This window comes from Coregonus lavaretus, assembly GCF_964263955.1.
Source record: "Coregonus lavaretus genome assembly, chromosome: 39".
In the NCBI taxonomy this organism is placed as follows: domain Eukaryota; kingdom Metazoa; phylum Chordata; class Actinopteri; order Salmoniformes; family Salmonidae; genus Coregonus; species Coregonus lavaretus.
The window spans coordinates 11,749,766-11,762,167 of NC_140026.1; the positions used below are offsets into that span (position 1 = coordinate 11,749,766).

General features: G+C 41.0%; 1 protein-coding gene across 1 annotated transcript; it reads right to left on the reverse strand.

The window, feature by feature from the left end:
• Positions 1–395: 395 nt before the first annotated feature.
• On the reverse strand, positions 396–2,865 carry LOC311112934 (uncharacterized protein). The gene is made up of 3 exons (XM_084156074.1): positions 2,624–2,865; positions 1,631–2,037; positions 396–1,498 (listed from the first exon to the last, which is right to left on the reverse strand). Exons 2-3 carry the CDS (start codon positions 1,776–1,778, stop codon positions 447–449), a joined length of 1,200 nt encoding a protein of 399 aa, XP_084012200.1. The 5' UTR covers positions 1,779–2,037; positions 2,624–2,865; the 3' UTR covers positions 396–446.
• Positions 2,866–12,402: the final 9,537 nt, after the last annotated feature.

Sequence of the window (12,402 nt, forward strand, 5' to 3'; positions counted from 1 at the left end):
TTCAAAATAATTAACACATTTATGTACTGCACATATTCTACCATAAGATTTTCCTCTTCAGTTAAAGATTGCAGTGGATTATTCTTACTTATCAGCCCTACCTGTTGAGGAAACAAAAGTACTTCATCCGATGACCTGGTAAAAACCTTCTTCAGCCCTGCAGTCGACTTGAATGCACAGACCAGCCTTTGACCTCCTTGCCAATCTTAACTTAGATTTAGGGTTACACAAACCAAACTTTTCTGTCAGTTGATTTTTCATGTACCTTGTGCCACAATGTAATTATAAGCAACCCTGTCTGACTTCATGTACAGTATGTTCAATATGTAAACATGAATTAAAGGCAAGAGAATTGTATTGAACTTCAAAATTGTTTTATTAAAAGATTATGGCCATTTTGTTTGTTTGTGTGTGTGTGTGTGTGGATGCGTGTGTGTGTGTGTAAATCAACATTTCCTCTTTTCATCCATCCATCTTTTCTTTTCATCATGATAAAAAGCAGATGCCTGGAACTCCTTCCAGGTCATTTCTTTCTCCATACCCTTGGCCTGGTAGAGGGAGAACAGCTTGGCAGGACAATAAATATATTTCCCTGCCACTCCGGGGAACCCTGTGTGAATGTGAGGACTATTAGGGCCCTGTTTTAGTTCCAAATGGCAGAACCTGCACAAACGGCCAGAGGGTACCACATCTGCTGACTTCCTCTTTTGTTTGTCCTTCTGTTGTTCCACTTTCTGTTTTATGGATTCAAGTTCTTGTTGAAAGAAGGGTGTTGACATGAAATCCTCAAAAGACATTTTGGGGTTTGTGAGGCCCTCTGCTCCATATGTTTTAAATACTTTTGTGGAGCAGTAGAAGTACCTAACATGCCCACTCTGATAAAAATAATGAATTGAGGAGCCATCATTCATGTAACGGGACTTGGGTTGGCCACATGAAAGGCAGGTTTTTGTCATTTTTTTCTTTTGCTGCTGTTGTTGCTCTGACTGTTGCTGCTTTTCCATCAGTCCCAAAACAATTTTCTCTATGGCAGCTTCAGTAAGAGGAGCATTTTGTGTGGGCAGTGCGGGTGGGTTCACAACTGCAGGTGGGAGTGCTGTTACAGGGACACAGGTTGTGTCACTACCCATGGTTAAGTGCTGCCACAGTTGTTGGGTCTCCAAGAGCTTTTCAGGACTGGTGTTAAGGGAGGAACTGGTGTTTTTTAATTTGGCCAGGTGTTTAATATACCTTCCAATGTGGTGTTTGGTGGTTGGGTGAAGCAGGCTGTTGGGGTCTGCACATGAACTTTGCACCATGGAAGCATAGTCAAAGTCCACCAGTTTCAGCATGTCCTTCTGTCCATGATGCCTGGCAAGCAGACCATCAATAGCCACCCTCATTGGGCCAGGCCACCGATTGTGGTCCAACACAAAGACCCGGCCACCAGTCTTGATAGGCCCCGTGCGTGCACTTCTTGGTGAGGCGGTCATAGGCAGTGGAGGTGTGCAGGGCAGATCTGAAAGAGAGGAACAGTTCTTCAGTGAAAGTAATTATGCAGAATGCATGTGTCTGCAAGCATATTTAGGTGCGTGTGACTGAGTTAGTGTGAGAGAGATATGCCTATGTTTGTGGTATTATTCTGAATTACCTATGTCCATCTGGGGCTCCTCAGTGCTTTCTCTCTTTAAAGCCTCAGTAGCAGGAGCTGCAGAATCAGGAAATCTGACAGTCGGCGGCAGCTGTGTTGCTGAGGGTTGACATTTCTCAACAGGGAGAGGGGTCAGGAATACGGACATGTCTGTCCTCTTCTGAGATCTGTGCTTTTCCCAGTCGAGAGGAACAGCACGGCACCCTTGCTCAACGTACTCGAGTCCAAACCTCTCTCCCCGTGTCCCTGTTGGAGACTTGTAGTGCTGGATATTTGGCGCTCCCCGTCACATTCACAGAGGCCATGTTCAAGTCTGTGATCAGTAGTGGGTCAAACACTGCAGGCAAAACCACACCCGGCTGTTTGAGATCCACCAATCTCTGGAAATGCCTGTGTGACATGTTAATCTAAATGATGAAGCAAAGAGTAAACAAAATTAATTATTTAATTATTTTTAATGATACCTTTCAGGCTAATGTACTAATTATACAGTACAATGTATAATATACACACACAACCTTCAACTATACAGATCTATAACCAATCCCCAAATATACACAACCTCATCTGGACAAACCAATACCCCTCCCCACATAAACACTGGACAACACTTGCAATAGTAATTAACAATTAACAATCTTGTAATTAACTTTATTATGAACTATAGCTTTCAGACTATTCTGTAATATCTATACAGAAATAGCTACATCATTTAAGTGACTTATTATGAACGCATTCACATTGTATAATTCGTGAAAACATAGAATACTTGTTTATTTAGATCGCGCTATAATACTATAATACTTACAAATATATATGAGAAACGTATAGTTTCCACAAGTCCACGTTTCATTCAGATTACGTTCTAACAAAATTACTCTGAATATCCGCTGTATTTACTATTATTGCATTATTAAAAGATCCGAAGACAAATAAAAAAAAAGACAATCGATGATAAAGAACTCATATTTTGTATGTAAAAACACGACTTACCTTTGGCAGTCCTTACGAATTAGAAGCTGTTGTGTGTCTGACGTAGCTAAAAGTAAATAAGGCTCAGATGAGTTGTTCCCGGGTGTTTGTTGTGGTTCGTTGTAATTCGGCTATTATCTTCGCCACCTCTTGCGTAAAACCTGCCACAGCGCCTCGGAGGGCATACGTGGCCATACATATATTGCATCCGTAGTGGTTTAGCACTACCATAGGGAATGAATGGGAAACGCTTTAGGGCACTTTAGCTAAAGAATCCTCGATTCCCGCACGGGGGCGGGAGACCGGGGTTCAATTCCCCGACGGGGAGGTGAAAATTTTAATGTTATTTTTTTTTACTTCCGTCTTTGAGATAAGCTATGTATTATACGCTGTTCAGATGTTGACGTTACCCCTCTCTGTTTTGCCATACAATTTGACTGGAAGCTGAATATTTTTATCTCTGGATAAGGTAGTAGAATGTTTGCAACCAGGTAATTGTGGAGTGATTTCCACAAAATGAACGTGGTCCTGATTCCACCGATGTCCTTCGTTAACAGCTCAGTCTCTGTGGCGCAATTGGTTAGCGCGTTAGACTGTTAATCTAAAGGTTGGTGGTTCAAGCCCACCCAGGGACGAGTATTTTTCCGTTTGTTGAGCTCTGGTGTAACAAGACCCTTCTGGACTGTAAATTAGCTTCTTTGTTACTTTGACCTGTCGTGTATTCTGTTGTTAGACGTGATTGGTGAGTTGTTGAACATAAAAGACAAGGAGTATGATATTTTACATCCTAGTAAAATGGGTGTCAGTGGCCTGTGATCATCAGTTGCTGAATAGCTTCACCATATATCTATACTTCATATAGAATGAGATCACAGACAGCCTGAGGTCAAAGGTCAGCTTCATATCAAGTCTGTCTCCTACCAACTCCGTTTGAACATACAGCATGAGGACAGTTGCATTTAAACCACTGGTAAAATGGGTGGCGGTGGCCTGATTGTGTATATAAAGCAAAGGTCTGTGGTTTTATTACTCTAGATCTTGACCGTTCTGTTAGGAAAATATACATCTGTCTCAAAGGACCTTATCATTGTATATAGATAAGCATCCGGCTCAAAGGACCATATCATCAATATATATTAATCTGGCTCGACGGACTATATCATTTAGTTATATATATATATATATATACACTGCTCAAAAAAATAAAGGGAACACTAAAATAACACATCCTAGATCTGAATGAATGAAATAATCTTATTAAATACTTTTTTCTTTATATAGTTGAATGTGCTGACAACAAAATCACACAAAAATAATCAATGGAAATCAAATTTATCAACCCATGGAGGTCTGGATTTGGAGTCACCCTCAAAATTAAAGTGGAAAACCACACTACAGGTTGATCCAACTTTGATGTAATGTCCTTAAAACAAGTCAAAATGAGGCTCAGTAGTGTGTGTGGCCTCCACGTGCCTGTATTAACTCCCTACAACGCCTGGGCATGCTCCTGATGAGGTGGCGGTTGGTCTCCTGAGGGATCTCCTCCCAGACCTGGACCAAAGCATCCGCCAACTCCTGGACAGTCTGTGGTGCAACGTGGCGTTGGTGGATGGAGCGAGACATGATGTCCCAGATGTGCTCAATTGGATTCAGGTCTGGGGAACGGGCGGGCCAGTCCATAGCATCAATGCCTTCATCTTGCAGGAACTGCTGACACACTCCAGCCACAAGAGGTCTAGCATTGTCTTGCACTAGGAGGAACCCAGGGCCAACCGCACCAGCATATGGTCTCACAAGGGGTCTGAGGATCTCATCTTGGTTACCTAATGGCAGTCAGGCTACCTCTGGCGAGCACATGGAGGGCTGTGGGGCCCCCCAAAGAAATGCCACCCCACACCATGACTGACCCACAGCCAAACCGGTCATGCTGGAGGATGTTGCATGCAGCAGAACGTTCTCCACGGCGTCTCCAGACTCTGTCACTTCTGTCACATGTGCTCAGTGTGAACCTGCTTTCATCTGTGAAGAGTACAGGGCGCCAGTGGCAAATTTGCCAATCTTGGTGTTCTCTGGCAAATGCGAAACGTCCTGCATGGTGTTGGGCTGTAAGCACAACCCCCACATTGTGTTGTTTAAGTGTTCCCTTTATTTTTTTGAGCAGTGTATATATATATATATATATATATATATAATATATTAATCTGGTTTGAGGAACAATAAATTCAGAATCTATTATCCACTCTTTTGTTAGACTGCTAGATCTTTTTCACATTTTCAGCAACCACATGAAGATACATCTTTGTATATGACCTTGTATAACTTTGAGAAAATTCAAAAAAATTCAAATGAGTGTATTTTGTCTCATTGGATGTGTGTTCAAAGTGGGCGCAGGACTTGTTTGTAGGTAAATGTTGGTATTGTGTTTGTGTGTGTGTGTTTGTTAGGGATGGGCATTTTAAAATATTTATACTTTTCCGACAGGAATTTTTTCTGATATCTGCATAGTCGACATTCAAAAGACGTATAAAAAAAACTAACTTGACCAATCAGAATGTCACAAATGCCAAAGGCAGAGGTAGGCTACCACAATGGACAGGCTGTAATTCTCCGGTAGTTTTTGGCTAACAGCAAAGGTGAAAGAGAAGTCTGATTTTCGCCATGATTGATGGATTCGGTTTCAAAATACTTTTCTCGTGAGTGTTCTGCATTACTCTGTGTCTGGTCTTCTGGAACCTCTGTTATGTGCGCGATTGTAATTGCTATTTGAAGTGGAGAAAATAGGTTGTCAGGTCTGACTGGTGGGCTAAATGCGCTAGCTCAATGTACTGTCATAAAAACTTCATTTAATAGTTTGTTATTTTATTAAATGAAGAATTTCAATTGTCATGGTATATCCCTGTATGTAATAATGTCTCAATGATAACTTAATTTAGAAAAAACGTTTTAATTGTTAAAATAGGCCCACCCCCCAATAAAATTTTAACAAAAATGAACACGCACACAAGTAATGGAATACTAAGGTCCGTTCGGATATTTAAATATTGAAATAACCGTGTTCTATGTTTGTAAGCGTGTTCTATACGTGTACTAAAATGGACGAACATTGAACGTGGGTTGCGTTTGTGTTAACTGATATTTGAACGTGGGTTGCTGTTGGGGGAGCTGATGTGTATATGCTGAATTCCTGTGCACATTCAGTGCTCGTTAGTATAGTGGTCAGTATCCCCGCCTGTCACGCGGGAGACCGGGGTTCAATTCCCCGACGGGGAGGTGAACATTTTAATGTTATTTTTTTTACTTCCGTCTTTGAGATAAGCTATGTATTATACGCTGTTCAGATGTTGACGTTACCCCTCTCTGTTTTGCCATACAATTTGACTGGAAGCTGAATATTTTTATCTCTGGATAAGGTAGTAGAATGTTTGCAACCAGGTAATTGTGGAGTGATTTCCACAAAATGAACGTGGTCCTGATTCCACCGATGTCCTTCGTTAACAGCTCAGTCTCTGTGGCGCAATTGGTTAGCGCGTTAGACTGTTAATCTAAAGGTTGGTGGTTCAAGCCCACCCAGGGACGAGTATTTTTCTGTTTGTTGAGCTCTGGTGTAACAAGATCCTTCTGGACTGTAAATTTGCTTCTTTGTTACTTTGACCTGTGGTGTATTCTGTTGTTAGACGTGATTGGTGAGTTGTTGAACATAAAAGACAAGGAGTATGATATTTTACATCCTAGTAAAATGGGTGTCAGTGGCCTGTGATCATCAGTTGCTGAATAGCTTCACCATATATCTATACTTCATATAGAATGAGATCACAGACAGCCTGAGGTCAAAGGTCAGCTTCATATCAAGTCTGTCTCCTACCAACTCCGTTTGAGCATACAGCATGAGGACAGTTGCATTTAAACCACTGGTAAAATGGGTGGCGGTGGCCTGATTGTGTATATAAAGCAAAGGTCTGTGGTTTTATTACTCTAGATCTTGACCGTTCTGTTAGGAAAATATACATCTGTCTCAAAGGACCTTATCATTGTATATAGATAAGCATCCGGCTCAAAGGACCATATCATCAATATATATTAATCTGGCTCGACGGACTATATCATTTAGTTATATATATATATATATATACACTGCTCAAAAAAATAAAGGGAACACTAAAATAACACATCCTAGATCTGAATGAATGAAATAATCTTATTAAATACTTTTTTCTTTATATAGTTGAATGTGCTGACAACAAAATCACACAAAAATAATCAATGGAAATCAAATGTATCAACCCATGGAGGTCTGGATTTGGAGTCACCCTCAAAATTAAAGTGGAAAACCACACTACAGGTTGATCCAACTTTGATGTAATGTCCTTAAAACAAGTCAAAATGAGGCTCAGTAGTGTGTGTGGCCTCCACGTGCCTGTATGACCTCCCTACAACGCCTGGGCATGCTCCTGATGAGGTGGCGGATGGTCTCCTGAGGGATCTCCTCCCAGACCTGGACTAAAGCATCCGCCAACTCCTGGACAGTCTGTGGTGCAACGTGGCGTTGGTGGATGGAGCGAGACATGATGTCCCAGATGTGCTCAATTGGATTCAGGTCTGGGGAACGGGCGGGCCAGTCCATAGCATCAATGCCTTCATCTTGCAGGAACTGCTGACACACTCCAGCCACAAGAGGTCTAGCATTGTCTTGCACTAGGAGGAACCCAGGGCCAACCGCACCAGCATATGGTCTCACAAGGGGTCTGAGGATCTCATCTCGGTACCTAATGGCAGTCAGGCTACCTCTGGCGAGCACATGGAGGGCTGTGGGGCCCCCCAAAGAAATGCCACCCCACACCATGACTGACCCACCGCCAAACCGGTCATGCTGGAGGATGTTGCATGCAGCAGAACGTTCTCCACGGCGTCTCCAGACTCTGTCACTTCTGTCACATGTGCTCAGTGTGAACCTGCTTTCATCTGTGAAGAGTACAGGGCGCCAGTGGCAAATTTGCCAATCTTGGTGTTCTCTGGCAAATGCGAAACGTCCTGCATGGTGTTGGGCTGTAAGCACAACCCCCACATTGTGTTGTTTAAGTGTTCCCTTTATTTTTTTGAGCAGTGTATATATATATATATATATATATATATATATATATATATAATATATTAATCTGGTTTGAGGAACAATAAATTCAGAATCTATTATCCACTCTTTTGTTAGACTGCTAGATCTTTTTCACATTTTCAGCAACCACATGAAGATACATCTTTGTATATGACCTTGTATAACTTTGAGAAAATTCAAAAAAATTCAAATGAGTGTATTTTGTCTCATTGGATGTGTGTTCAAAGTGGGCGCAGGACTTGTTTGTAGGTAAATGTTGGTATTGTGTTTGTGTGTGTGTGTTTGTTAGGGATGGGCATTTTAAAATATTTATACTTTTCCGACAGGAATTTTTTCTGATATCTGCATAGTCGACATTCAAAAGACGTATAAAAAAAACTAACTTGACCAATCAGAATGTCACAAATGCCAAAGGCAGAGGTAGGCTACCACAATGGACAGGCTGTAATTCTCCGGTAGTTTTTGGCTAACAGCAAAGGTGAAAGAGAAGTCTGATTTTCGCCATGATTGATGGATTCGGTTTCAAAATACTTTTCTCGTGAGTGTTCTGCATTACTCTGTGTCAGGTCTTCTGGAACCTCTGTTATGTGCGCGATTGTAATTGCTATTTGAAGTGGAGAAAATAGGTTGTCAGGTCTGACTGGTGGGCTAAATGCGCTAGCTCAATGTACTGTCATAAAAACTTCATTTAATAGTTTGTTATTTTATTAAATGAAGAATTTCAATTGTCATGGTATATCCCTGTATGTAATAATGTCTCAATGATAACTTAATTTAGAAAAAACGTTTTAATTGTTAAAATAGGCCCACCCCCCAATAAAATTTTAACAAAAATGAACACGCACACAAGTAATGGAATACTAAGGTCCGTTCGGATATTTAAATATTGAAATAACCGTGTTCTATGTTTGTAAGCGTGTTCTATACGTGTACTAAAATGGACGAACATTGAACGTGGGTTGCGTTTGTGTTAAGTGATATTTGAACGTGGGTTGCTGTTGGGGGAGCTGATGTGTATATGCTGAATTCCTGTACACATTCAGTCCTCGTTAGTATAGTGGTCAGTATCCCCGCCTGTCACGCGGGAGACCGGGGTTCAATTCCCCGACGGGGAGGTGAACATTTTAATGTTATTTTTTTTTACTTCCGTCTTTGAGATAAGCTATGTATTATACGCTGTTCAGATGTTGACGTTACCCCTCTCTGTTTTGCCATACAATTTGACTGGAAGCTGAATATTTTTATCTCTGGATAAGGTAGTAGAATGTTTGCAACCAGGTAATTGTGGAGTGATTTCCACAAAATGAACGTGGTCCTGATTCCACCGATGTCCTTCGTTAACAGCTCAGTCTCTGTGGCGCAATTGGTTAGCGCGTTAGACTGTTAATCTAAAGGTTGGTGGTTCAAGCCCACCCAGGGACGAGTATTTTTCCGTTTGTTGAGCTCTGGTGTAACAAGACCCTTCTGGACTGTAAATTAGCTTCTTTGTTACTTTGACCTGTCGTGTATTCTGTTGTTAGACGTGATTGGTGAGTTGTTGAACATAAAAGACAAGGAGTATGATATTTTACATCCTAGTAAAATGGGTGTCAGTGGCCTGTGATCATCAGTTGCTGAATAGCTTCACCATATATCTATACTTCATATAGAATGAGATCACAGACAGCCTGAGGTCAAAGGTCAGCTTCATATCAAGTCTGTCTCCTACCAACTCCATTTGAACATACAGCATGAGGACAGTCGCATTTAAACCACTGGTAAAATGGGTGGCGGTGGCCTGATTGTGTATATAAAGCAAAGGTCTGTGGTTTTATTACTCTAGATCTTGACCGTTCTGTTAGGAAAATATACATCTGTCTCAAAGGACCTTATCATTGTATATAGATAAGCATCCGGCTCAAAGGACCATATCATCAATATATATTAATCTGGCTCGGCGGACTATATCATTTAGTTATATATATATATATACACACTGCTCAAAAAAATAAAGGGAACACTAAAATAACACATCCTAGATCTGAATGAATGAAATAATCTTATTAAATACTTTTTTCTTTATATACCGTAGTTGAATGTGCTGACAACAAAATCACACAAAAATAACTCCCCCCTCCTTCAACTAGTGTGATCTACAGAGCAGTGAAACCCATCTGGGCCTCGTAAGGAGTGTAATCTTTAGCATTATTTGTGTATATATCATTCAGCGGTGTGTGTGTGTGTGTGTGTGTGTGTGTGTGGCTTTTCCACCTTCCATTCTGCCCTACTTTGGCCTCATGGCCTAGGCCGCGTGGGAGTTGCTCTTCCCCTTTCCAGACACATCCTCCTTGGTGTGTCTGTAACAAATCACTCCATTTCGCTGTGGCGGTGGTTGTTGTTATGCACTGTGTGGCCATTGCCATTGTGCACAAATCCATTTTTCATTTTCTCATGGTCTTCGTCCTCCTCGTCTGACTCAGTCTCTTCCCTGTCGCTCCTCTCATCCTCAACGATATCCTGATGGGAGAGAGAGTACATTTACATTTAGGTCATTTAGCAGACGCTCTTATCTATGTTCAAAGTGGGCGCAGGACTTGTTTGTAGGTAAATGTTGGTATTGTGTTTGTGTGTGTGTGTTTGTTAGGGATGGGCATTTTAAAATATTATACTTTTCCGACAGGAATTTTTTCTGATATCTGCATAGTCGACATTCAAAAAACGTATAAAAAAAACTAACTTGACCAATCAGAATGTCACAAATGCCAAAGGCAGAGGTAGGCTACCACAATGGACAGGCTGTAATTCTCCGGTAGTTTTTGGCTAACAGCAAAGGTGAAAGAGAAGTCTGATTTTCGCCATGATTGATGGATTCGGTTTCAAAATACTTTTCTCGTGAGTGTTCTGCATTACTCTGTGTCAGGTCTTCTGGAACCTCTGTTATGTGCGCGATTGTAATTGCTATTTGAAGTGGAGAAAATAGGTTGTCAGGTCTGACTGGTGGGCTAAATGCGCTAGCTCAATGTACTGTCATAAAAACTTCATTTAATAGTTTGTTATTTTATTAAATGAAGAATTTCAATTGTCATGGTATATCCCTGTATGTAATAATGTCTCAATGATAACTTAATTTAGAAAAAAACGTTTTAATTGTTAAAATAGGCCCACCCCCCAATAAAATTAACAAAAATGAACACGCACACAAGTAATGGAATACTAAGGTCCGTTCGGATATTTAAATATTGAAATAACCGTGTTCTATGTTTGTAAGCGTGTTCTATACGTGTACTAAAATGGACGAACATTGAACGTGGGTTGCGTTTGTGTTAAGTGATATTTGAACGTGGGTTGCTGTTGGGGGAGCTGATGTGTATATGCTGAATTCCTGTACACATTCAGTCCTCGTTAGTATAGTGGTCAGTATCCCCGCCTGTCACGCGGGAGACCGGGGTTCAATTCCCCGACGGGGAGGTGAACATTTTAATGTTATTTTTTTTTACTTCCGTCTTTGAGATAAGCTATGTATTATACGCTGTTCAGATGTTGACGTTACCCCTCTCTGTTTTGCCATACAATTTGACTGGAAGCTGAATATTTTTATCTCTGGATAAGGTAGTAGAATGTTTGCAACCAGGTAATTGTGGAGTGATTTCCACAAAATGAACGTGGTCCTGATTCCACCGATGTCCTTCGTTAACAGCTCAGTCTCTGTGGCGCAATTGGTTAGCGCGTTAGACTGTTAATCTAAAGGTTGGTGGTTCAAGCCCACCCAGGGACGAGTATTTTTCCGTTTGTTGAGCTCTGGTGTAACAAGACCCTTCTGGACTGTAAATTAGCTTCTTTGTTACTTTGACCTGTCGTGTATTCTGTTGTTAGACGTGATTGGTGAGTTGTTGAACATAAAAGACAAGGAGTATGATATTTTACATCCTAGTAAAATGGGTGTCAGTGGCCTGTGATCATCAGTTGCTGAATAGCTTCACCATATATCTATACTTCATATAGAATGAGATCACAGACAGCCTGAGGTCAAAGGTCAGCTTCATATCAAGTCTGTCTCCTACCAACTCCATTTGAACATACAGCATGAGGACAGTCGCATTTAAACCACTGGTAAAATGGGTGGCGGTGGCCTGATTGTGTATATAAAGCAAAGGTCTGTGGTTTTATTACTCTAGATCTTGACCGTTCTGTTAGGAAAATATACATCTGTCTCAAAGGACCTTATCATTGTATATAGATAAGCATCCGGCTCAAAGGACCATATCATCAATATATATTAATCTGGCTCGGCGGACTATATCATTTAGTTATATATATATATATACACACTGCTCAAAAAAATAAAGGGAACACTAAAATAACACATCCTAGATCTGAATGAATGAAATAATCTTATTAAATACTTTTTTCTTTATATACCGTAGTTGAATGTGCTGACAACAAAATCACACAAAAATAACTCCCCCCTCCTTCAACTAGTGTGATCTACAGAGCAGTGAAACCCATCTGGTTCTCGTAAGGAGTGTAATCTTTAGCATTATTTGTGTATATATCATTCAGCGGTGTGTGTGTGTGTGTGTGTGTGTGTGTGGCTTTTCCACCTTCCATTCTGCCCTACTTTGGCCTCATGGCCTAGGCCGCGTGGGAGTTGCTCTTCCCCTTTCCAGACACATCCTCCTTGGTGTGTCTGTAACAAATCACTCCATTTCGCTGT

Excerpts from the sequence above, each read along its gene's own strand:
- LOC311112934 (XM_084156074.1), bottom strand. The coding sequence starts at position 1,778 with ATGTCCGTATTCCTGACCCCTCTCCCTGTTGAGAAATGTCAACCCTCA. Across the intron at positions 1,499-1,630 it reads GGAGCCCCAGATGGACATAG|ATCTGCCCTGCACACCTCCA; the intron begins GTAATTCAGAAT and ends CCTCTCTTTCAG.